This window comes from Chroicocephalus ridibundus, chromosome 3 (assembly GCF_963924245.1).
Source record: "Chroicocephalus ridibundus chromosome 3, bChrRid1.1, whole genome shotgun sequence".
Classification (NCBI taxonomy): Eukaryota; Metazoa; Chordata; class Aves; order Charadriiformes; family Laridae; genus Chroicocephalus; species Chroicocephalus ridibundus.
Window position 1 is genome coordinate 28,181,226 of NC_086286.1, and position 26,541 is coordinate 28,207,766.

Genomic DNA, 26,541 nt, shown 5'->3' on the forward strand with positions numbered 1-26,541 from the left:
AATTATATGAGAGGAGACAACACATACTTAAGGGGTGGTACAAGTTAATTATAAGACACATAATAACGTATGTCTTGTGTCATAATTATACAGGCTAGCAGGAGCCTAACCATAGTCAAACTTCTGTACAGAAGGGGTCTGAAGTAAGAGATCTGGATTATGATAATTTCTGACTAGATTATTTTTTTTCTTCTGTAAACGTTTGGAAGATTGGCTTTCAATATGTTTTTCTGTTTTAATTGTTGATGTAACTATTTTGGATAAAAGGTCATGTATTTTATAAACTTCATGGTGCAGTCTGAAACTCTTGTTAGCTGTGCCTGTTAATTACAGTGAATTTCAATGTACTTTGGCATAGGCTCGAATGCTAATAACAGAAGAAAATCTTATGACTACTATCATCAAAACTTTTATGGACCACTTAAGACACCGTGACATCCAAGGCAGGTTTCAGTTTGAACGTTACACTGCTCTGCAGGCTTTCAAATTCAGGCGTGTTCAGAGCCTTATTTTGGATCTCAAGTAAGTATATTAACTATGTGCTGATTTGATCAATTGAGGAGGGGAAAAAAAATACAAAATTAACACTTGCGTCTTTCTAATCTATCCAGGTATGTGTTGATAAGTAAGCCAACTGAGTGGTCAGATGACTTGAGGCACAAGTTCCTAGAGGGTTTTGATGCATTCTTAGAATTACTCAAATGTATGCAGGTATGTAAATCTGTTAATTACAAAATTTTGCAAAATTGAAGTAGGAAGTTAGCTATCATGATATAAAAATGGAAGAAATTTAACGTATTCTCCATTTTATAACTTTAGTGCAGTATAACTTTTGGAGTCACCATGTTTTCCTGAAACATAATATCTCACCTAACTTTTTAAAATTTAGTTCATTGTAGAAGGCAAAAAAAAAAAAAGAGCGGTTAAAAAAAAATGTGATTTTGAGCATATTTTGCAGTTGTAGAGGTAGCAAGACACAATTAATTGTGTGAGTGAAAGTCCATCTTAACCAACTTTCATAGCGAGAGCTCAGTTTAGAACGTAAGTGTCAGCAGTTGCTCCTTGTGTTGAGGAATATGTGGTTCCTGACATACAAATAGACCTCTTCACTGTGTTGTTGTTGTTCCCCACCGCCCCCGGCCTTTTCATGTGCTATGTTACCTTAGGAGAAGTATTTTAAAAGCAGTGCAGCTTTTACAAGGGTAAATTGACTGTATGATCAGTAAGGTATAAGTCAGAATCACTCCCATTTTTCAGTACTTCAGTAGTGTGCCTTTCTCAATAGTTAGCTTTTCTTAGTCTGTTTATGATAGTCTCTTGAATATATTGTAATCCTCAGATCATCCTGGTTTTTTTCTTCGCATGCCAAGAGTGTAGTACCCAGTCTTTAGTCAGTACTTAACTGAATTTTGGAGTATTCATTCAAAAACCAAAATGTGTGTGTAAGATAATGTATGTAGGCAAGCATTGTTGTACTGCTCATAATACTGAAATCTGTGCAGGTGTTAATGATAAATAGAGCATGTATCCAAAACCTTTCCTTTCCCAGTATTCTTCTCTTCCAATTCCCATTCCATTTTCTTGTTATTATTTCAATGCATATAATTCCTTTTCAAATGGTCCCAAGCTTCTTTTTTCCTGTTCTAGCAACAATGTATTTATGAAGACAGGTAATCACTGTCTCCCACTTATGTTAATGTTGTCAATGTATTTCAGTGAGGTGTTGTTGAAATGCGTAATTCTTTTTGTTCTAGGGTATGGATCCAATAACTCGTCAAGTAGGACAACACATAGAAATGGAACCAGAATGGGAAGCAGCATTTACATTGCAGATGAAATTAACACTTGTTATTTCAATGATGCAGGACTGGTGTGCATTAGATGTAAGTTCCTTCTCAGTTGTTTTTCCATGTGAATATATGAAGAGGAAAAAAACTACACATTACTATGTGCAAGAGTTGAGCTAAACACGTTACTGCACCATAAGCCGAGATCATCTCTGAGCAAGTGCGCATCTTTTCTGTATTTAAACATATCTTTTATGGCTTGAACCAACGAATTCATAAGAATGTAATTAAGCCTTTTAAAAAATATTGCAGGGAGAGTTCCATCACACATCTGAAAGTTGTGATCATCATAGTACTCTCAACGTCACAATTTTCAGAGAAGAGGGAATAGAGGAATAGGCTGTGGATCGACCAAATGCTGCCTGATTATAAATCAGGTTTCTACTCCATAAGTGTTTCAAGTTTTAGGAGTACAGAACTTCAGCGTGGTAAAATATGGCTGTGGAGCAAGTGATTCTAGGATACTTGAACATTTGAGCTGGCTGTAATTTGTCACTATTAGTTAACGTGCAGGTTTTACTAGCCTTAGCATGATCATTGCTCAGAAAGTTCCCATAATATCAGTTACAAAAAAAAAAAATAATACTAGTGGGTGTTTTTTCTAATCGGACTTGCTGGTATGAGTTTTGCAATCTGTACCCCCCTTAATTCAGCTCCTTTTGTTGGATTCCTTCTCTTAATTTTGCAGGACTGTTAATAAAGGTAAAAACCCCAAACGCATCAGACTCTTTTACGTTGGCTGTATTATTTTGCAGAGCTCTGTTTTTTCCATAATCTCTGTAGACTGTGGTCTTTCTTTTAGGAAAAAGTATTAATTGAAGCTTACAAGAAATGCCTGACTGTGTTGATGCAGTGTCATAGTGGTTTTACTGATGGAGAACAGCCTATTGTCCTCAGTATGTGTGGACATTCAGTTGAGACCATCAGATACTGTGTTTCTCAGGAAAAAGTTAGCATTCATCTCCCAGTTTCTCGTTTACTTGCAGGTATGACCTAGTTTGAAAATATTTTGGGAGGTCAAAAATGTTGTAAAAATGTGATTTGTATTTGTGTATACAAAAGGAACCACATCACACTTGTTTAGAGCTTGAATAGCATTTGGCTATTTTCTAGCTGTTGATAGCCTCTAGGCTAAATGTTTCCAAGCACTGGATAAGTTCTTAGCGTTCCAGGCCTGGGGGAGATTGTCTCATGCCTCTGGATTTGTCAGTGGGGGTGTGTTGTAGGCAGTTACTGCTGCTTTTGGCACTTGAGGTGATGCTAAAGAAACGCAACAAAATCTGGACTGTAGTTGACTGTTTTGAAATATGTTCAGCTGTCAGACTGAATAGACTAATCAACATTCTGTTAGAGAACAGATTTATCAAACAGATGTGTTACCAGAAAATTAAGCTGTCTTTCTCTTTGTATTGTGACTATCTTGTTCAACAGTTGTGTTGAAAAAAGGTTGATGAATTTTAGTTTACAGAATCAGAAAGTCATGTGATAAAAATAAATTCACAGGTATTGAAGTGAATGACTGACTGTGCAGCTGAGCTGACTGCAGCCCAGACTCAAATAACTTTGAATGTTTGAATCTTTAAGCAAAACAGTTGTAGCTTTAAAACAAAGCAAAAAAGAAAACCCTTATGTATTTTCTAGGGCTTTCATTATAATTCCTGAGGTGTTTTATAAATCTCTAAGGACTGATAGAAAGGATGAGGTTTCTGTTGTTGATAATTTGTCCTGACAGACCAAGGACTCTTGGGTGTCGCTGAGGGGACATGACAGAGTCAAAAGGAAGGCAAAAATCTCGCTTCTAATGCAAGTTCTATACAGATACAATCAGAAAACTTTAATTCTCCCAAAATGTATGGGTTTTTTCTTCAGGAAATAGCTGTGTAGCTCCAGGATGACAAATCTGCAGACTTGTAGCTGTGTCTAGAAAATGTTTTGATAGTAAATTAGATGACCTTTTTTGTCCTATTTGAATGATATAAAATATTGTGTGTAATACTGTTTATGTCTTTGTTTCATGTATATATGTAGGCTTGCATGTTTTGCTGAGTAAAACTGAAGTGGCATACAAGTTTCCAGAGCTGCTACCCCTGGTATGTAATTAAATGTAGCATATTTATTAAATCTAAATAATGCTGAATGTGAAATTGCTCATGTAAGTGTAGGATATTATTAAATAAAACAAAAGACCTTTTTGCTGTGAATTCTGTTCAGAGAGACTATCTCTATCTTTAGTAGATAAAATTACCTCTTAAAAGATTAATACCTAGATATTCATGACTGGAGAATAAGCAGTCAGTATTGCTCTCTTAAATAACTTTAGGCTCAGGTTTAAGGTTTTTATTTTGTTCTTCATCCATTACCACCTTCTTGTAGTAGAAACTGATTTTAGGAACTCCTGGCAGGACCTGATTCCTTCCCCTTGGCCTAGGTTCTAATTTTTTTCCCCAGCTGTTTCTTTCTTCCTGCATGTTCTTATTGATATGATGTTTCTTTAAGGGGAAGTTAAAAAGAATAAGATAAATTAAAAGAGGAGAAAACGTAAGTGGGCGAAGAAATCTCAGTGTCTTTTGAAATAAGAGTATTTAACCTTTGAATGAAAGAAAGCAAATGACAGTGTTACTAAATTGATAAAGTTGATGTTTTTAAATGTGAAACCTACTGTCTTTAGGAATAAATTAAATCCCTTGTGGAGTACTTCCGTGGGGCAAAGACAGAATGTAAAGTTGCTCAATAACAATTGGATAGATTGTGAATAGGCTTATCAAACTTTTGTAATGCGTGTGTTGCATTTGCTTCTCTTTTTTATTGCCAAAATATTTTAATGAACACAAATATTAGCCTTCTACATTTCAGTCCCATTTTCTTTTATCTTCTCTGTATATATCAAAATATCGCATTTTTTTTAATGCAGAGTGAACTTAGCCCGCCTATGTTAATAGAACATCCTCTACGATGCCTAGTCCTATGTGCCCAGGTGCATGCAGGGATGTGGAGAAGAAATGGGTTCTCTCTTGTTAATCAGGTAAGTACACAGTAGCTCTAGAATCACTGTTTTCTAATAGATAGAACTCCCCCAAGATAATTTTAGACCTCAGAATCTCCCCTTTCTGTATTTATTTCAAATTTCACTTACATGTATCTTATGGAAGGCAGTCTAAGGTGGGCGTTTATGCCAGCACTCACATCATTTGAATGCTTTTAAACTAGTCTTTGATTTCTTAGTCAGAAGTTGCTGTTTTGTTTCAGGACTGCTGCAGTACTCAGTGAACTTAGTGCTCTGTGCATAAAGCAGTTTTAGTGTAGTGCAGTTAGTGACTCCTAGCCTTTTTACTGTATATTGCCCAACAGCAGCATGAAGTGCAGAATTAGATCGGTGCATCTTTGGTAATGCATTCATCACCTTCGTATAAAAGTGTCTCCAACATAAAAATGTGCACCATTAAGATATTATTACTATTTATGTTTACAAATTAATTGAAGTCCAAAGACCACACAGAAGCATTAGAACCAGTGTAGAACTGAGTGTTTCTTGGCTTTTATCTCTCATACTTCTTCCATGCTTCTGGAGACTACTCCATCCATCTCTAAACTTATGTTCTGTGTTTGTACAAATTAGGTCTTGGGTGTTTCAAGCATAACAAGTATAAAATAGGTACGGTAGTGTCAGTGCCACCCACCAGGGTGATTGTCTAAAGTGATTTTCTCAGCAAGACATTAATTACAACAGAAATAGGATTTAGTTCTGTGAGGTGTTAACTTGATTTATTTGCAAGGAAGTTCTTTCCCTCCCACAAGCTATCTTCACTAGATAATTGCAATGCATGTGTACTAGGAGGCTAAATTAACCTGCTCAAACACATTATATTCTGACACTTCTTGCCTCTTAACCTAAAGGATCTTTATACGGCGATGTTCTTCATTGTCATTATTAAAGCAAAAGGAGTGTTATTTATGTACAATTACAGCAACACCCATATTACTGGAGACACACATCAAATCTGAAATTTCAGCATAGCTTTTGATGGAGAAATGTCTCTGTGTTAATTTCCCCTGGTTGTCAGCATCTTGAAGTTAAGAGCCTGGTTTAGTTTAGGTAATGTGGCTCCCACAGTCCGAAATTCCTTTCTCTTTTCTTTGGCAAAGGAGAGCTCGTGTTCAGCCAGCTCCTTTTGTATATTTTCCCAGAACATAGGGATGGGCATCTATGTGTGGATTATTAGTGTGGGGAAGAGAGGGAAGGCATGCCTAGCTCTCTTCCATGTAATTCTGGTGAGAAATGGTGTGTCTCTAGAGGAAATTTTAGCTGAAAATTGTTTCCAGTCCCAGGTAGAAACTTGACAGCCCTCTTGATATTTCCTTAATTGTGGTAGAGTCAACCTTTCCCGCATTTCAGTGCCATGCAGTGATTGTGGTGCTGCTACTGCTTGGTGTGGTACTGTTGAGTTCACTCCCAGGACAGTTTGGGTTAAGTATGGTTCTATCACAATATTAACATTTTGCTGAAACTTGCAATTCCTGGATGATTTTTGTCTCAAATAATTAAGAGCAATTAATGGAGAAAAGAAAGAACATTGCTCCAACTGCAAGGGCTTTATCTCCTGTGAATTTCGAACAGTTAATCGCTAAAGAAGTAGATATATTAAAATGTAGCTCAAAGAGGTCAACAAGGTTTTTCCTTCTATGTTTATGCAATCCAGACCTTAGATCAATACAACCCAGCCAGCAACTGTGCTGTTTTGTGCTACATAAAAATGCTTTTTGCATACAAATGTATTTGTATAATTTTTTTCAAATCATAGATTCATTTTTTGTTTACTGATACTGTATAACTAAGTTTATTTTTCTAGATTGAAAATAGGTTTAGATTAAATATGTTTGTTAATTATTGTGGTTTGGTTTTTTGTTTCAGATTTATTACTATCATAATGTGAAATGCAGGAGGGAGATGTTTGACAAGGACATAGTGATGCTTCAGGTAACCATATGTACCAGCTTGCATTTTTATCAAGAATTTTCAGGATATTTGTGCATTTGTTTTTAGCTCCATCAGAACCTTTAAACGTCAAGGAAAAAATCAAATATTTTGGAAGGACTTCTTTTTTTCTTTTTATTGTATCTGTGTCTTTATGGGGTAATTTGTAAAGGAAATACTGTTGTTGTTATCTTTGTTTTTCAAATATACTGTGGAAAGTGCAGAATTTTCTGTGTAACACACGCGTTGTGCTACATCTTCAAGAATGTAATAGTTTCACTAATGGGTTGTGCTGTACTGGCAGTTGTGTGAGTCTGCAGGTCTTCAGTAATATACTTAATGTATCTGTTGTCTCTCCTCCCTCCCTTCAAAGTTGGCATCTAAAATGATGGATAGAAAGTGGAACCGCATATAGTAGTTTGACTATTTATTTTTTTTTTCCCTCAGAAGAAATTTTACAAATCTGGCAGTCTACTTATCTCTGACACAGAGAGGTCTGATGCATTACTTCAACATTGAGAGTGATGAAAACTAAAATTTGCAGCTTGGGACGCATAGTTCACCTGGACGGCAAAGTGTTTTCTCAGGAAGTCCCTCAAATCTTAGCTAGAATTAGCAACACCCAATATGATGCATACATCCTGAGTTACTTTGGCTTTCAGACATAATTCCCTGAGGCTTCATCTGCCCCTAATTTTTAATGATTATCTGTAGCAGTCCATTTGGGTAGATATCCTTCAGTTTTGTTGGAAATTATTCTGTCTTAAAGATGGTCCCATTAGCAAACTAATAGTCCCCATAGTAAACTAACGACAAATATTTGTAATTGGCTAACTTCGATACATTGTTTAAGGAACAGGAAAAAAAAAAGTTGGTCAATAGTTTTCAGAAATGGAAGTAAATGTTTGTGGCTACATTGAAACATTAATATTCTTCCTTCCAGGAAGGTCTGGGAAGTCTTGCTGAAGCCTTCAGCTTTTGTTTTGAGGATTGGAATTCATGTTTAAAATCTTTACGTGCTATATACTGAGTGATATTATGCCTTCTAAAAGTTGAGCCAGCAGGAAAAGGATTGTAGAGACAAAAACAACCAACCAAAAGTCTTTCATTGAATTGTATTTAGAGTATTTGCAATAGAAGGAATAACCCTAAATATTTTACACTTAAAAGGACATTAGAAATTATTGATAAAGGATAGCATCCTGCTTGTCAAACGTGCTGGCACTTGTGTTTTTGGAGTTCTAAGAGAGTATACTTAAGTAATTAAATTTTCATGCCTGGGATAGAGAGAGGAATGAATTTCATAAAGAATATACTGTGAACATTGTCTATAAATATGCATACGTGCTATAATAACACCCAGTCTATTTTATGTTTATAATATTTTTTTTTCTTTAATAGACAGGTGTGTCTATGATGGATCCAAATCACTTCTTGATGATAATGCTGAGTCGCTTTGAGCTTTATCAGATATTTAGTACTCCAGACTATGGCAAAAGATTTAGCACAGAAAATACTAACAAGGTATTTTATGTACTACTGCAATAGAAAATCTGCCACTTTGTTTTATCAGGTGCTGGTTACCAAGACTGCGCAATTTCTTGATAAAAAAGGAAATCCTATCCTATTTCAATTTCATTTGACCAGTATGAAATATACATAAAGGTTTTTACCTGTCAGACTGGTAAATGTCAGAAACTGATGCATAATTTTTTGCACTATTTAAGAAGTTTAAGGCAGTTGTGATTGCATGTCAGCGTAGCTTAATTTGGGAGGGCTAAGGGTGAAAAATCCAATGTTTTGAAGCACTGAAAAAATATTTTCAGCATATGGAATAATTCTTTTACCCTTAATTAAAGAAGTATATTCTTTTTTTTCTTTGTTTATTTCAATTCAGGATGTTGTTCAACAAAATAACACTCTTATAGAAGAGATGCTGTACCTCATTATAATGATTGTTGGTAAGTTCAGAATATATTACATTAATTTTTAAAATTTAGTCTCTTTAATGGTCTGGAATGAGCATTCTTCATTGTTATCTCAAGTTCAGTTCTGTTTTGAACTTCCTGTAGTTCTGACTTCCTTCTTAGGAGTAAAGCCTTGAAACTAGCTTAGATTATCGTAATAAAATTTAGATTTCACTCAAGAGACTTATTTTCCAGTCTTTTCCGTCAAGTTGCAAAACAAGAGAAGTAAATGTTTAAAATCCTAAAAAAAAAAAAAAAGTTATATTTTGTTTTTGTAGGTGAAAGATTCAGTCCTGGAATAGGACAGGTAAATGCAACAGATGAAATCAAACGAGAGATCATCCATCAGCTGAGCATCAGGCCAATGGCTCACAGTGAATTGGTAAAGGCATTGCCTGAAGATGTAAGTAACTTGGTGGGTGGGAGGAAAGCAGCTTCAGCTGTATAAGGCTGATTGCTGAAAATTTTTCTTATGCAAGTTTATTCCACTTAATGGAATACATCCCATTACGGATGTAATGGGAGCAGCATGATTATGCTAAAAGTAAGGTTAGCATCAGTCCAGATTAATAGTTGTCATGGAGAAGGTAGGAAAGAGCTATAGAAGGAGAAATAACATGAAAGAGGCAAGAACCTGAGAACTCCAGCTCTTTTCTCTTTTTAATACTGTTTCTTATCAGGCCATCTGGCCAGCAGTCTCTGCAGTCTGCTTGTAAATCCTGAATAGGCGTATGGAAGTGGGTTGTTGGAGCTATCCAGAAATTTAAGTTGTTGTATTTTAAAGCCTAACAGTAATTGAAAAGGCATGGAATCAGACACAGTATAATGACTTGTGTAACATAAATGCTTCATTTGCATGGACGGAAGCATTTATCTGAATTCTGGTATGAGTGATTTTGTAGGATAGCAATGCTTGCTTTTTTTTTTTTTAGAATATTTCTGAAGTAATCTTTTAACATGATTTCCGAAGGCAGTCAGAATTCAAAAGTTAGTCTTTTACTTTACTGGTAGTACTTTTAATGATAAATTCTGAAATAGTTCTCATTTTTCTAAGTATTTTAAGCTTAAACAATTTGAAAAGTCAAATTGTAGGGTAGAATTATAGATTTTTTCTTTTTTTTTTTTTTTTTACAAATAATTTAAGGTTGGGTGAAAGAGCAAACTAGGATTTAAGATAGAGCTCTAAATTGTATTGTCAGTCTTTTTAATACATTTTCCCTGGCCCGTTAACTGCTGTGAGTATGTGTTACAGGAAGGGGATGGAAATACTAAAAGGAAGTTTGTGTGTGAAGCAGTGCTACATATTTGAGCTGATTTCTCCTGCTGCCTTTTGTCGCTGTTCTACCGTTTTTCAGTGACTTGTCTTTTTACCTTGCCTATATTTATTTCATTTTTAAAGGCCTAGGAAAAAAAAAACCAAACAGAATATTGGCTGTGTATTTCTAATATACATTGAGTAAGCTAACTTAAGAGTTTTTTTCTGTTACTGTTACATCAAATTTATTAGGACAGGGAAAAACAGTAAAAATTACGCCCTTAAAATGGCATGTTTTTTTAAAAATACTTTTGCAGAGATGAGATTCCTGAATGTATTTTCATGTTACATGCTTTAGCGTTCTCTTCAGTGCCAGTAAAATGACTTTGTACTACATTCATGTTGTATGTTTATCTGGCGTTGTATGATATTTGAATGTGTTTAATCCAGGAGCTATAGTAACACACTGTCTTTCCTTTTCACTCAATGTAGGAGAACAGAGAGACAGGAATGGAAAGTGTGATTGAAGAAGTGGCATGTTTCAAGTATGTTTCCCCTTATTCTAATATTTCAACTTTAAAAATGGATTATGTAAATTAGTGAAAATGAGAGAAGAGAAGAAAGGGGGCTGGGTCATGGTGTTTCCCCATGGCTTTACTCATGTCCATCACTCTTAATACTATTGCTTGATTTCTGGAATGCCTATTGAGCCATGGTTTTTAGCCATCCTAGTTAACTGTGTATGCTCGTATGTTAATAACCAAGGAACATAAGGGATTTTTTTGTTTGTTTTTTTGTAGGAAACCTGGATTAACAGGCAGAGGGCTGTATGAATTAAAACCAGAATGTGCCAGAAACTTCAATCTATATTTCTATCACTTTTCAAGGGCAGAGCAATCAAAGGTATCTAGTAATTTAACTTTCTGGTTTGTATTTTGTGTCTCTTTTGGCTTTTTTCCAAAGCTTAATTCTGTGAAGAAGTATTATCAGCTGGTTAAAAGTTAACTTTTAAAAATTAATTTATTTGAGAATGTTAAAACATTTGCCCAAGATTTTAGGGTGATTTTTCTGCCACCAGATCCTGTACCCTATACAAAGCTGCTGAAATCAGTGGGCCTTTGGGAGCTTGTCTGTGGGTTCTCTCACATCTTTTTTTACTGAAAGTATTTAAACAATCTGTGTTTTCACTTACCTTTATGGAAATTATCATTTTAGCTCAGACTTGTCTTACAATTTCATGCTAGAAAAAGGCTGGCTTAAGATGAAAGATTAATTTTGAAGTTGCATGCCCTACTTCACAAGTAGAATGTAAGACAAACTGAAAAGACATGGAAGCTTTCTTTTTTATTTAATGCTGGGAAAAAGGGGAAAAACGAGTAACAATGTAATAAAACATGAATGCTCTTTATTAGTTTTATATTTGTACAGGTTTTGAGTAATAAATAATTTTGAGTAATAAAACTGAATAATTTTTCTATTTCAGGCAGAGGAAGCACAAAGAAAGCTGAAAAGACAGAACAGAGAAGATACAGGTATTTCTCTTTGAGAGAAGATGGGAGAAGAGGGAAGGTCCTATCAGACTACATGTTGCCCTGACACTTAGACTAACATCCTATTCTTGGGCTAGCCAGAAAGAAATTGGTCAAAAATACAGCAATTTCCTTTATGTCACCCTAGTTATAGACGGGAATCTGATCTGTCATGGAACTAGCCTTCTGAACAGCTTATTCCTTTGGCTTTTCTGTGACACGCAAGCCATGTTGGATGTTACAGCCTGTTATTTGTAATACTACTTATCAAGCAACTGTGTACTGTCTTGGGTTAAGCTGTTAAGCTGTTTGAAAGTCAGACGTTTTATATGGGTGTTGCAAATTTTAGAGATGCTGAAATGTCAAACACACAAATTTCCCTTTCAGCACTTCCGCCACCAGCTCTTCCTCCTTTCTGCCCGCTTTTTGCAAGTCTGGTTAATATTCTGCAATCTGATGTCATGCTGTGCATTATGGGAACTATACTGCAGTGGGCAGTAGAACACAATGGCTATGCCTGGTCAGAGTCCATGCTGCAAAGGGTATGTTTCCTTATTTAAAATTATGCTTATGCTAAAGGAAGGAATATGTACTTTAGCATTTTAATGTGGGTTTATAGATTTGGGTTGTTTACTTGGTATAAACAATTCTGTATAACAAAAAATAAGTTAAAAACGGGGCAATATATCACTATTATAAATCACAAATTGAAGACTGTATTACGTTTAGGTAATGTGAGAATGCTAGGCTTTGGAATAACTGTTTGAACAGAATAAGATTTTATTTTTATTTTTTTGAAACTGAGCTAAAACATGCTCAGCCATTTGAGTACCTCTGTGTTGTTCTCATGGCACTCTGTATTCGCGGGTGCCATGCGTTTGGACTGCATCTTTCCCAAGTCAACCACTCTCGTCTTGGAAGCACCATGCAAAGGTTGATATGAGACATTTGGAAGAGGTGGCCCGTATCTGATGAGACTTTCTTAGACAGATGTGGTAGACTGAGGAAAAATTGACTGTTACTAATTAAAAAAAAAATTAAAAAACCTTCAAGTCTCAAATCAGGTTTTACCACTTTTTCTGTAGATGCTTAGACCATTGCGTTCCAGTTCTGCTACGGATGTACCAGTGATTATCCTTTCCTTACATGGGTTTCGGTGTTGATTCCAGGCATTCAGCAATGCTTTTTGTCTAGAGCATCCTGCCAATTTGTATGGGGTGGCAAAAGCAGTTGGTTGATTCCACATGACAGAGTTCAACACGAAGATTTAAGTGTTTCAGCTTTAAAATGCTATTTGGACCATTTTAGTGCCAAATAGGATGATTTCAGTTTTTAAGTTCAAGGAGATTACAGCTTTTTACTGACCTAAAAGCTAACATTATTTTTAAATGTGTTTCTGGAGTGTTAGAATAAATTTAGTTTAATAATTAAATTTTTGTCAATTAAATTTTGTACATAAAAAGGATTTAAAGTGTGCATCACGCTTCTGTCCAGAGATTTGTGATAATAACATGCAATTGCTAGGGAGAAAGCTAAGAACCACTGACTTCTCACTCACTAGACAAGACAGCAAACAGAAAGACATAAGTGGTGTAATGTGGGTTTTTTTTTATCTGGCAAAGTTTCAAGAGTTTGTAAACAAACGCTGTTACTCCTGTGTAATGTAACTTTGGGATTATATATAGAGAAATAACTTCAAAGTAACTCCAAATACATTCTTATCATATAATTTTATTGTATGACTTCCTTGTCTCTTAATGAATTACACAAACTATATAAAGAGATTATATGACTTACTTAAGAAAAGAACTAAAATTTATAATTTTTACCTAGGTTTTGCATTTGCTTGGCATGGCACTACAAGAAGAAAAACAACATCTGGAGAATCTCAGTGAGGAGAATGTTGTAACATTTACCTTCACTCAGAAAATATCAAGTATGCCTTTCTTTTCAAATGTATATCAATAAATAACTGAAAATGCCAGTATCTCAGATTTTATTCTTCGGAAACAGTATTTACCGGAAGAGTATGTTTGTTTATCCATCACAATTTTACCAAGCTGACTACACATATGTACTTTACATACGTGTAGATTCTATGATAGTAGCAATACTAAAAGGCCTTTTCTAGAGGAGATATCCAAAAGTTGAATAACTTAATTATTATGATGATTCTTAGTATCTTTAAGGAGCGTCTTTACAAAGATTACTGTACATGATACGATACTACAATTGCAAAAACTGCAGTTGTGTTCTTAAATGGTCTTTCAATCTTGACTCTTTTATATCTTCTGACTAGTGGCTCTAGTTTTGCTAAGACGTGGAAGTTCCTAAGACTCTTCCATTTAAAATAGGTGGAAAATAAAATATCGGAAGTTCTACATTCCAGCTCCCAAGATGAAAACAGCAGGGAGCACATACAGTGCATTTGTCTTGTAACAAAATATAGTCAGTAAGCAAGACTTTTAAGAATATTTCCTCTAACTTTTTGGGATTTAGAGGGTGTTCATGAAAATGTGCGGAGGGGGAATGAAAGTTGCATTTTTGTGCCTATTTATTGAAGGAATTCTTCAGCTGCTGAACATATGCAAGTGTCTGTTTTTGGTTTTTTGTTGTTTTTAATGTTAGTGAATGATTAGTTTGTCAGGGAACGGTATAATCAGTTGTCATATTTTTTTTTTCTCAGAACCAGGAGAGGCACCCAATAATTCCCCTAGTATACTAGCTATGCTAGAAACGTTGCAAAATGCACCTCATCTGGAAGTGCACAAGGACATGATCAGATGGATATTGAAGGTAAATCTGTTTTATATAATTGCAGAAAATCATGGAAAGAAGATTTTTGAAACTTCTGTAATTATATTGTGATTTCCTAATTTCCCATGTTGATTTGTTGTACCTACTTTTTTCCTCTTCTGGAATCCAACACTGCTTATTGTCTGGACAGTGTTATAGTATACACAGTTACATTCACATGTCCAAACAAATTAAGTGGTGTTGGTTTTTTTTTTTTTCTTACAGACTTTTAATACTATTAAGAAATTAAGAGAAAGCTCTTCTACGAGTCCTGTGGCCGAGACAGAAGGAAATATTATGGAGGAGGTAAAAGCAAGCTGTAACAATTAGCCGATCTGGGACAGATCTGGGTTGTGACTAGCAAAGGACTGTATTTCTAACTGCAGCTCTATATCGAGAATGGGAAACATCAGTGATTTCTGAAATTCTGTCTCACAGCTTATAGATCAAACCCATTTGTTTGGAAGACGTATTGGGAGAGTCCCTGGACTATTTTTCTTTGCTTTATATATTGTAGTCTCCAAATCTTTGGCAAGTTTACTGCTTAGAACTGTTTGTAGTACTGATCACGGCATTTAATGATTCTGCTCTTCCCATAATTTCAGACTCCTTGGGAAGATGTTAAAAGAAATGGTATTTACCACACGGGTCATTCCAGATAGACTCTGCTGATTCATTTATCTCGACATGACATTCTAGATACTACACAAAGACCTTGGAGCACCATAGTACGTTTAGGAATACACCTAACATGGAGGAAGAGCAGCACTAGAGGCCTGTCACTTACCTTTTTATCTTACGAATGCTAAAAGGGAAGAGAAAAACACAATACAGTTAAAGGTTGAGGTGGAGAAGGTACCCTTCTGGATCTCCAGTTCTACCTGTATTGAACATGAGCTACAGAAAAAAGGGCACAAAATAACTTTTTGTTAGACTTGTCATTTGTCTTTTTATGAGGCTTTCATTGTTTGGAAGTTAGTACTAGTTACGCGTAGCAGTAGCTAAAACAAATTGTCTGTTCCAAGAAGATTTTAAAAATGACTGAGTGAACAATACAATTTCAGAGTTCACGTGATAAAGACAAAGCTGAAAGGAAGCGAAAAGCTGAGATTGCCAGACTGCGCAGGGAAAAGATCATGGCCCAGATGTCTGAGATGCAACGACACTTCATTAATGAAAACAAAGAACTCTTTCAGCAAACTTTGGAGGAGCTAGATACTTCAACCTCTGGAGTACATGAAAATAGGTAAAGGAATCTCATTTAAATTTTTTTCCTTTAACTTTTACATCAGATTGTCCTATTATTACTGCTTTAAAAAGCGCTTTTTTTTTGGCCTTAATGGAAAACGATTCATAAGGGGTTTTTGACACCAAAAAAGCAGCAGTATATGGAATTCTTTCCTCCTGCTTTCTGTCAAGGTGGTGGGGTAAATATTGATTCCTTGCTCATCCCGTCCTCATAGTGCTCAACATAAACAGGCAAATAATTTTTTATATAGAATCGTCCATTAAAATTTTAATAATACTGAAGAGACTATGCTGTTAAACATAGTAATTTGGAAATAACTCATTATATGTCTGTTGAGGGTCTGGAAGAAAATCTGCTTGTAGCTGGAAATACGACTTGAAGCTAATGGTTTTGTGTGGAAATGGAGAGTGTTTTCAGAATTTATGTCAGGCACTTAATGGATGTTGATGGTGAAGGGTTGCAGATGCAGTTTCTATGTTAAACTGGAGTGGGTAATATTATTGTGAGGCTGCTATTGGGAGAGTATGAATTTTTTTCTGGAAAGTATGTTCTATTTCTGGAGGGATAGGAAGTGTTGTATAAATGCCAAAACTATCAGAATAAAGCTTAAAAAGCTCCTTAATCGCATTTAAATGATGATCTGATTTGTAATGTTTTTCAAATAATTTGCTCACTAGTGTTCTTTGGATATTCTAGCCCTGTAATTTCAGATGCAAAACTCACAGCCTTGGGACCAGAGCAAACTAGAGTAGCTGAACACAGACAGGTTGTTATGTGTATATTGTGTCAGGAGGAACAAGAAGTTAAAGTGGACAGCAGGGCTATGGTCTTGGCAGCGTTTATTCAGCGATCAACTGTGTTGTCTAAAAATAGAAACAAAATTATTCCAGACCCTGGTAAGTAGTGTTCATGGTTTTTTTTAATATTAATGAATGTCGGAGTCACTGTAACAGCCGCATGCTTTCTTTTCAGACCATAACGTTGCCTTATGTTAACTGTATAATTGTGAAAGACTTCATTGTTATCAGTGGCAAAACTCCCATGTTTTTAGTGAGGTAGAATTGTGTGTTCTAAATAATGTAAAATCACTGCATAGCATTATCTAAATGTTCTGCCAGCCATTTATGACAAATTATTTGTAGCTATTAAAAAACATTTAAAATCAGAAGTATTTGTTCTTAAACTATTCCTTTAACATTATAGAGAGAGGAGGTGTTGATGTAGTGCTGTAAAGGCACAAGATACATATTTCCTTCCTCTCAGTTATACGATCTGAAATGTCTCTTAGCAATAATAAAAAATGCTTGGATTTGGGTACCTTTGTGAATACCTTTGGGTATTCACAAAATAATACCTTTGGGTATTCACAAATTGGGTATTTTGGGTACCTCTTAGCAATAATAAAAAATGCTTGGATTTGGGTACCTTTGTGAAACAGATCACAACGGTCAATGGCATTGTTACAGAGGTTTCTCTGGATTCTGTATACGTAAACACATAGCAGATTTCTGCCACAGAATCATTTTGCACTGTCACTCTGAAGATTAATGTTCTTAGATTCATGGTTTAATGGTACTGAACCACCACAACTGTGGGTAGATCCTGGGGACTTTTACTAGGGCCCAGCACCTCCAAAAGCTTGGTTTGAAGTCTTAAGTACAGTACAGACGCTCAAAACAAAACTACGTCATACTTGTAAATTATCTTAATAGTTTAAGTTGTTGTGGATTATTAATATGTTCTATGCCTCATCAAATGAGTTGTGATAAAGTTTAATAACAACACGAATGTGGTGACCTTTGTTTGCAGCTAAGTCTTTTGATAAATGTTTATTTCAGAGATGTTCTGTTTTATTTTAAATACAGAAAAGCATGACCCGTTATTCATGCACCCAGATCTGTCATGTGGAACACACACGGGTAGCTGTGGACATATTATGCATGCTCATTGTTGGCAAAGGTAAAAAGCTACATTTAAGTGTTTTGTCCAAACAGCATGTCATGCCATCGGTTTGCCTAATGGCATTAATTTTAATGGCAAAATTACTACCATGTAGTAAATTTGAAAAGGAATGTCATTGAGAGATTAAAACAGCTTTCTGCTGTGGGAAAAAAAAAAAAAGGTAGAAGTCCTTTTAATAAATACTGTAAACATGTTCAAAGTAATTTTCTTTTACTATCTGTCATCTCGGTAAAGAAGAATCCAAAGCCACACATGGCAGCTTTTATTCCCTTTGGTTGTGTATCCCTTGTATCTCTATGCATAATCCTCTGTGGTGCACATCTGTCTGAACACTGAAGCCCAGGTTTTTTTGTTTGTTTGTTTGTTTTTTTTTTTACAGTTCAGTAATAGACATGTTCCTGTTTCTTGTGCTCTTCACTCAAGTTTTAAATGGCAGTGTCTCCCTTGCACTCTTAATTCCTCCATCATGTTTAATTTGAAGTAGAAATATCTGTGATCTAGTTGAAGTTAATCTTCAACGTAAACTCTATTTTATCCTTAGTTTTTTTGTAAAACCTGTTTCAGTTATTTTTATTCTTTGAATTTTTGGAGGAGGGTAAACATGCTTAGTGCTGTATGGTGCCAATGCCATGTGACAAAGACAAACCATTCAAGCCTGTGGCTTTGATTAGGCCTGTGCTATGGTCCTTGGCATGGCTCCTGAAGTGCCTGGTTTCAAATTCTGCCTTGTGTGTGAAGACTGTTGGGAGCTCCCAGAGATTCCTTGGCTGTAACTGTGTGGTCATCCTAGTGCACCTTTCATTTGTGGTCTTTGATATCACTGCTCACTCGAAGATGTGTTCTTCATCTTCTTGTGTAGCTCAGGTACAGTCCTGTGTGGTTGCCATTAACTCCTGGAAATGTCCTTAGATGCCTGTATTCAGACCTTTTTTGGGCCATTGTCGGGCACCCTCTAAACCATCCCAGTGGCTTCTGGAATCGCAGTTACGTTTAGCAAAGCAGTGAATTCAGTTACTTTTGGATACGGGATTCAGACATCAGCCACCATTTTTTTCCCATTGCTGCTCAGTTGTGGTCTGTAATGGAATATGCACATGGATAACGCTCATGGCACCTGCCTTAAAACTTTATGTAAAACTTAAGAATTTTATTTTTTTAAATAGTTCAACAATCTCTCTACCTCTTGCCCTCACCCTTTTTTTCCCTAAATAGAAATTGCTAAAGTTCAGACCTAAACATGATTTTAACAGCCCAGTGAACTTTAGCACTTAAGGGAATTTTGGCTGCCAAAAACTGGGGATAGCCTGCAGTTAGTAATGCTTTATCAGTCAGAGGGTAGAGCTTTTTGCTTCAGATAATTCTCTTATCTATATTTGGGAAAAGGCAAAACAGTGTCTTCATGAGAATTTATTAATGTATATGTTAAAATAATGTTTTAATAATTTGCCACTAATATCTTGCTCTTTTCTAAAGGTATTTTGATGCTGTCCAAGCGAAAGAGCAACGAAGACAACAAAGGTTACGAGTACACACAAGTTATGATGTAGAAAATGGTGAATTCCTTTGCCCGCTTTGTGAATGCTTAAGCAACACTGTTATTCCTCTGCTTCCTCCGCCAAGAGTTTTGTTTAACAGGTCTGTTTGCCTTATACGTGTCCTCAATAAACGTAAAACACAAAATCCCAAACAAACCACACCCCCAAACCCCCTTTCAAAATGTTTATTGTCTTCTGTTTTGATAATCTCAAATGGATTGCTTGCCTGCTTATTTTGGCTGATGGACCTTCCTTGGTTATTGTATAGCGTGGAATTTTAGAGTGTGAAAGGACAGTGAAGTCTGCAGGAAAAGGACTGAAGATAGAGAAATATCTGGGCAACAAAGAGCCTGTTGAGACACAGGAGAATATGGACTGCCTATGAAATACTGAATCTATATGTAGTTTGTTCTTAACTAATGTGTGTATTCTGTTTATATATATTTTTGGACAGGTTAGACTTTTCAGGCCAACCAAACCTAGCTCAGTGGATCAAAACAATATCCCAACAGATAAAAGCGCTGTATTTACTTCAAAATGAAGACGGTGCAAGTAAGTCTGAAGAAATGTGTATATTTGTACGTAGAAATCATAGACTCATTTAGCTTGGAAAAGACCCTTAAGGTCATTGAGTCCAACTGTTAACCTAGCACTACTGAGTCCACCACTAAACTGTGTCCCTAAGCGCCACGTCTACACATCTTTTAAATACCTCCAGGGAGGATGGTGACTCAATCACTTCCTGGGCAGCTTGTTCCAATGCTTGGCAACCCTTTTGGTAAAGAAATTTTTCCTAATATCCAATCTAACCCTCCCTGGCACAACTTGAAGACATTTCCTCTCATCCTATCATTTGTTACTTGGGAGAACAGACTGACGCCCACCTCGTTGCAACCTCCTTTTTCAGGTAGTAGAGAGCAATAAGATCTCCCCTCATCCTCCTTTTCTCCAAACTAAACAACCCCAGTTCATGAAAAAGACCAACTATTATGGTCTTACCACAGTGCACTTGAGAGATGGTGGCAAAAATGGCAAGAGTAGCTTGGAATTTCATTTTCTGGTGATGTGTTCCTGCACCTTTTTATGATATAAAAATTATGTATGGGTGAATAATGGATATTTTATTACTTTTTGTTTCTACAGGCAATTCTGCTAATTCAGAAAAAATGGATCAGCTGCAATTACCTGAAGGATTTAGACCAGATTTCAAACCGAAGTATGTATTTACATCTTAATGAATCATTAAAACTTCATCATTAAATGGTAACATGGAGATAGAATGTGACTTCTGTGCTATAAGATCTCATTAATTAAGGCAAAAATGTGGATTTTGCCTTAATTAGAAAAGTTGATCCTATTATGATGGTGGTATTGAAGTCCAACCCACAAGTAGTAAATAATGCAGTAGAATTTCAGAGGCGAATGTGATGCATGGATGTGCAGAGACGATGCTGCTGTTGTATACATTTCAGCATCAGGATTAAGCTTTCTTTCCCCATTTACTTGTAACTGGATGAAGGACTCACCGTTGTAGCTCAGCACTACAAGTAAAACATCAAGAAGGACTACGGAATGCAGTGTATGTTAATATGTAATTTCAGCTACTATGTTATGTTTGTATTTGAGACTACCCCTTCTTCACTTGAGGAGAAACTAATGAAATTCATTCCGTGATACAGACATTTATATGCCAACTGCACGCAGAAATGCAAGACACCTATCCCAGCTGATGACATTTTTCCATCAGTCACGTGCAATTCTTTTAATTTAGTCTTAACTGTATTATGTTTGAAGACTGGATATTCTTAACGCTAAAAAATGAGATTGGTTCCAATCAAATAATCAAAAAATAATTGGGAGTGTATCTGTCACAGAAAAGAGGTTACAGAATACCAGATCCAAAGAAGTATACTGGAGTTCTCACTTAAATTTTTAAAATCCAGGTGTTCAGCTATAGGGTTGGATGCTTGTGATTAAAAGTACTGTGCTGCCAGTGGAGAAAAAAATGAATTAGTAATATTGTTTTCTTTGTTTCAGGAATCCTTATTCTGAGAGCATAAAAGAGATGTTGACAACTTTTGGTACAGCAACATACAAAGTAGGCTTGAAGGTTCATCCAAATGAAGAAGATCCACGTGTACCTATAATGTGCTGGGGAAGCTGTGCTTACACGATACAGGCTATAGGTACTGATGTATTCATTTTGCTCTTTTATATGTGAATTTCAGAATTTAGTTAAATTCACGGCATTGAAATATTTTGGGGGTTGTTTTTTTTGTTTTTTTCTTTCAGAACGAATTTTAGCTGATGAAGATAAACCATTATTTGGTCATTTACCTTGTCGACAGGTAAGGATCAAATAACAGTTCCTCTCTGAATCAGCAGAAAAAGAGGGAATTCTGCTTCTTTAATGCAAAATATCTAAATTTTAAGTTACAGTTATTTGATAGTTTTATTTGTTGAATCCTACTGTATAGTCGATCAGTATCTGATTATTAATCTATGTAAAAATAATTTTTCTTTTTCTATAAATATGTAGTTTAATAAGGCCAGGGTTTCTCATGGTAACAGTCAAAATAAGAATACTGAAGGGAACTTGTATGTTTGCATAAACACGGTTATCATTGTTATATACTTAAACACTCAAAACTGCTTCCATAAACTCCAGCTGAGGGGCCTGAAAAGAATGCTTTAAGTCCAAAGATATTTTCATATTGAGGAACTTGAACTGTGACAGTTTCTCTTTTTCTTTGTTGTTAAAGGATGACTGCCTTACATCATTAACAAGATTTGCAGCAGCTCACTGGACAGTTTCATCTCTTTCGGCAGTACAGGGTCACTTTTGTACTCTCTTAGCATGTAAGTTCACCACCTTATTCTGTTTTTAACAAAGATACAGATGTAGAAAGTTGCTTACAGAATGATTGTTAGTCTTGTTAGTCTTGACTATAAGAAGATTGTTTTATGTAGTGGATTTAAGTAATAGACCAAGAGCTAGTATTTTCCCATGTGTACCTATATATATTTGATCGTACCATGGGAAAAAACCAAGACGTTTATTTTGGTGTGCAGTTCCAAGATACATTTCAAGAGAAGCATGGGTATTTTGCTGTGAAGGAGTTCTGCTCATTCTTCCAATTTTATAAAGCTGCTTATATTGCTGCTTTTAGGAATGTACCTAGAGCAAAGGAGAATGAAGCATGGTCTTTCCGTGCTTCCAAAGAAAAGTGATATGCTGGAACTTTAAAGAGGAGGAAATTAAGTTTACTACAGTATTGAAAGGAAGTAGGATATTTGCAAAAGTCTGTGTTACGTTTGCAAACTTCTCTGCCTTTGAAAAGTAGCATCTGTGGTAAGGCAGTCCTGATTATGTAATGTCATGTATTAGTTGAGAATTTTAATGAGAACAGCCAAAACGTTCCAAGCTTGGAGCGTTTTTAGATATAGGTGAAAAGTCTGAAGTTCAGCCTAACGCAGTAATTACCCACGAGGGGACTATTCTGAATGGGATAGTTTTAATATTTACAGTCAGTAGTGCAGGGAAACTTTTAAAATGCGTTCATATACTGAAATTACTAGTAGAATTGATACCAACTACTTCAGCAAACAGTTGGCAGCTTTATGGGGAAGAATTTCATTAACATCAGTTCGTAGCAGTAATGATTGAGCTGATTTCTTTGTGAAGCAGAAGAGGAAATGTTGCTAGATATAGAATCACAGAATGTGTTGGGTTGGAAGGGACCTTTAAAGGCCATCTGGTCCAACCCCCCTGCAGTAAGCAGGGACATCTTCCACTAGATCAGGTTGCTCAGAGCCTCATCAAGCCTGGCCTTGAATGTCTCCAGGGATGGGGCCTCCACCACCTCTCTGGGCAACCTGTTCCAGTGCCTCGCCACCCTCATTGTGAAGACCTTCTTCCTAATGTCTAATCTAAACCTGCCCTGCCCTAGTTTAAAACCATTGCCCCTCATCCTATTGCTACATGCCCTTGCAAATAGCCCCTCCCCAGCTTTCTTGTAGGCCCCCTTCAGGTACTGGAAGGCTGCTATAAGGTCTCCCTGGAGCCTTCTCTTCTCCAGGCTGAACAACCCCAACTCTCTCAGCCTGTCTATTGTCTATATTTGGCTGGAGCATTGCAGTATACGGTGTTCTGCATGCTTTGCATTTTCTTGAAAACTGGAACGAATGTTTCTTCAAAGCTCTTCCCTCCACCTCACAGAAGCAACTGTATTGCTTTTATTTTTATGAAGGAAAAGTGTTTGCTATTTAATTTTATTTTTCAAGGCTAGGAATAAAGAAAATTATTAACCTTTGATCTGTCAGTATTCTATTAACTATTTATACATAAAGATAACTTATTGAATAAAAGTTTGGTTTTGGAAGTCCCTTGTTCTAGTCAAGTTTTTGATAGAAGCGTTTTTTAGGCTTTTGGGTTGAGTTCTGTGGCTATATGCTCACAAAAGTAAAAATATTTGAAATCTGAGTGGTGGTGAAATGTTTGCTAATAGAAATAGCTTCAAAATGTCACAGATCTTCAGCTGCTAATTTTCTGGCCAGCAACGCAGCAGTCTTCAGCTGAAGTATTTTTAGGTTATTTTGATAAGACTATTTTTTACTGTAATAGTGTTTTTAAACTTGGCAGCTTAATGCTTATAGCTACATTGTAAAACTTCTCATAGATGCAGTTCGAACTCTTTTATTGTAAATCAGATTTTACTGCTTGGAGTAAAGAAGTTTGCAGCTGTTCCTTGATTGTTGTTTTAAATAGATTGTCACACTTTCAAGACACTTTATTTATGTTGTCTTTTAGATGGAGTTTACATTACTTGGAATTTATTAAGTGCGTGAATTTCTGTTGACAGCTGGAGTGCTTTGGTTAATACTTCATGGTTACTGTGAATGTGAATACTACAGAGATAGACCAATACCTAGCTCTTTCTTAATTAGAGATAAAATAATGAATTTAAGAGGCTCTTTAGGAGTGCATTTTTGAGTCCATAAGGCAAGTGAGTTACATGAGGCAAGTTTAGGGATCCTTGTAAAGCTAAGCGAATTGCAAAAGTTTCATTCAAACAGCTGCCCAACAGCCAACAATTAGTGTCTCTGTTTAGTCACTACTGTTTGAGCTTATTTCTGGGTCAGAGCTTGAGATACTATTTCATTTTATCTCCTACTGAAAACATAAGCAGTTACAGAAAGTCGCTATGGGAGTAGTGAATGGCAGCACTTACTTTGTTATAGTTACTTTGGGTTTGTTTCGTTTCAATAGAGTATGGTCAAGTAGGCAAGAGTTTTTTCCAATAATGTTGAACAACTCTTGAATTCACACCTTTCTGGCCAAAACAGGTACATTTGTATTTTAAGTCCTTTAAGCATATAAACCAAGGCTCTCATTTTGTAACTGAAGTACGCTAAAATCTTTTCATACATAAGTGTTCAATTAATAAATTTATTTTTCTCTCTAAAATACTCAGCACTGGTGCCTAATGAAAAAAATGGAAACCTTCCTTGCATACTTGATATTGACATGTTTCATTTATTGGTAAGTATTTTGTAATATATATTAATAAAGTTTTGATCTAGTAGGCGCTATGTCAAAACTTCATTGGAAACTTTCTCTTTACTCTGTTTGGAACCTTTCAAAATGTTCACGTTTTTAGTATTTTTTCACTACTTAATAGAATTTGAAGACTCTCTTTGTTGCGAGTATTCTGATCTATAAATAAAAAGGGGGTAAAATGAGGTAGAACGTATACTCGTTGGATGTTAAAAAAACCCAAACAAACAGTCCTCCCCCCAAAAAATCCCCAAACCCCCAAAATCAAAAGCAGCCCCTCCCCAACAAACCACAAACAAAAAATAGCAAACACCACCTGCCCCCAAAACAAACAGACCCCCAAAAAATCCTGATAGTTAATCATTGTTCCCTTAAATAATGGCTGAATAATTAGCTTTAGAATTAGCAAGGCATGCTGCCTTCTAAGGGTGTAGTTGCAGCATGAGCAGAGAAAATGGGAAGGTTCAAAAAGAAAAGGAATATACCAGCTCTCTTGTTTTCTTTTACAGGTAAGCTTGGTGCTCTCTTTCCCTGCCATACATTGTCAGGATTTTTCAGGGGTTAGTCTTGGCACTGGAGATCTTCACCTGTTTCATCTTGTCACTATGGCACACATAATACAAATTTTACTTACCTCATCAACAGGTAATGCCACTTTCTTTCAACTTCTATTGAAATAATTCCTCAAATCTGTACTTGGAAAACACTTAAGGTGCTGATGGCAAATGTATGTAGTTTACAGTGGCAAAATAAAATTGCTGGTGCTCTCTCTTTTTCGACCCATAGAAAGTATTGATGGATTGTACTCAGAAAAGTTCAGTCTTTTGCTTAACACTGGGTGATTTTTTTGGAACATAGCTAGTCATGAATCCTAGCTTTCCAGCTAATGTAGCAGTGCCTGGAAGTGTTTATTGCAGAGACTTGGCTTACGCATTGCATGATGAGTAAGTTGCAGTTAGTGAAATAAGGAATCAATGTATCTTCTGTCAAGAGGAACTGGATAAGGTGTAGTATGCCAAAAGCAAAGAACTCCAAGCAAGGAGTTAAGAAACCCAGCCAATCAAACAAGTAAACACAACACCTCTCTAGAGTTGACAGTAGCATAAACTTACCATATAAGATGTGTAGCACAAAACTTTTTTTCCAGTGCATCATAGTGTAGTACAGTGGAATGCTTCACTTAGTTTTGGCCTTTTTCTCAAAACTTGAAAAATTACATTCTTGCTGTGTAAACATGTATATATGAAATAACTTGCTTTTTATTTCTTCTTCAGAAGAGAATGGCATGGATCAAGAAGACACTAACGGTGAAGAGGAAGTAGCTGTGCTTACACTGTATAAATTTCTTTGCCAGTGTACAGGAAGGTAAAAGGGTGATCTTTTGATAAAATTTTATAATATTTTCTCCCTTCTGGACCCAACACTAACTACTGACTGAATTCTATATACTAATGCTATTAAAGATGAGAATTTTAACTTGGGAACTCCGCATCTTGTTTTTTATCTGCTACTTCTAGATAGAATTTTCAAGTCACTCTTCCTATAAATTCCTGTGTTTGTGCTCATAAAGATTATGCTCTGGGAAAAATTTTTTTTAGTCAGTTTGTAGATGTGTAGAATCTGGAATTGGCAGTGTCTGAGTACAGAAAACTTGTTAGGATCTGAAATGCCTATGCAAAATTTTCTTTAATTTACTGTCCCAGTTGCTTACATTTTTATGAATCTCTATTTCATTGTTTTTCTTGGAATTAGCTTTGTAGTAAACACTTTGCATAATGCTTGTTTCAACTGAAGTTAGTAATTTAATATGAAGTATGACTGAAGACTTACTAAATAGACTCGGACTGAAATGATTGAATAAAAGCAAATGTT

The 26,541-nt window shown here is 35.8% G+C and overlaps 1 protein-coding gene across 3 annotated transcripts in view; it reads left to right on the forward strand.

The window, feature by feature from the left end:
* The window catches only part of UBR2 (ubiquitin protein ligase E3 component n-recognin 2), a 59,033-nt gene that overhangs the window by 24,557 nt on the left and 7,935 nt on the right, over window positions 1–26,541 (forward strand). For 2 of the 3 annotated variants that reach the window (XM_063328555.1, XM_063328554.1), the window contains exons 12-40: window positions 359–522; window positions 612–711; window positions 1,755–1,883; window positions 2,650–2,833; window positions 3,876–3,937; window positions 4,759–4,869; window positions 6,757–6,822; window positions 8,221–8,343; window positions 8,717–8,780; window positions 9,065–9,189; window positions 10,534–10,586; window positions 10,842–10,944; window positions 11,525–11,573; window positions 11,958–12,112; window positions 13,404–13,506; window positions 14,257–14,366; window positions 14,592–14,672; window positions 15,431–15,612; window positions 16,312–16,511; window positions 17,481–17,574; window positions 19,051–19,212; window positions 19,567–19,664; window positions 20,256–20,328; window positions 21,150–21,298; window positions 21,405–21,460; window positions 21,875–21,971; window positions 24,587–24,654; window positions 25,179–25,314; window positions 25,944–26,034. In XM_063328555.1, the coding sequence (XP_063184625.1) occupies window positions 359–522; window positions 612–711; window positions 1,755–1,883; window positions 2,650–2,833; window positions 3,876–3,937; window positions 4,759–4,869; window positions 6,757–6,822; window positions 8,221–8,343; window positions 8,717–8,780; window positions 9,065–9,189; window positions 10,534–10,586; window positions 10,842–10,944; window positions 11,525–11,573; window positions 11,958–12,112; window positions 13,404–13,506; window positions 14,257–14,366; window positions 14,592–14,672; window positions 15,431–15,612; window positions 16,312–16,511; window positions 17,481–17,574; window positions 19,051–19,212; window positions 19,567–19,664; window positions 20,256–20,328; window positions 21,150–21,298; window positions 21,405–21,460; window positions 21,875–21,971; window positions 24,587–24,654; window positions 25,179–25,314; window positions 25,944–26,034 (3,188 nt within the window). The remainder of the gene's footprint in view (window positions 1–358; window positions 523–611; window positions 712–1,754; window positions 1,884–2,649; window positions 2,834–3,875; window positions 3,938–4,758; window positions 4,870–6,756; window positions 6,823–8,220; window positions 8,344–8,716; window positions 8,781–9,064; window positions 9,190–10,533; window positions 10,587–10,841; window positions 10,945–11,524; window positions 11,574–11,957; window positions 12,113–13,403; window positions 13,507–14,256; window positions 14,367–14,591; window positions 14,673–15,430; window positions 15,613–16,311; window positions 16,512–17,480; window positions 17,575–19,050; window positions 19,213–19,566; window positions 19,665–20,255; window positions 20,329–21,149; window positions 21,299–21,404; window positions 21,461–21,874; window positions 21,972–24,586; window positions 24,655–25,178; window positions 25,315–25,943; window positions 26,035–26,541) is intronic. The other variant, XM_063328556.1, reaches the window with a different exon arrangement.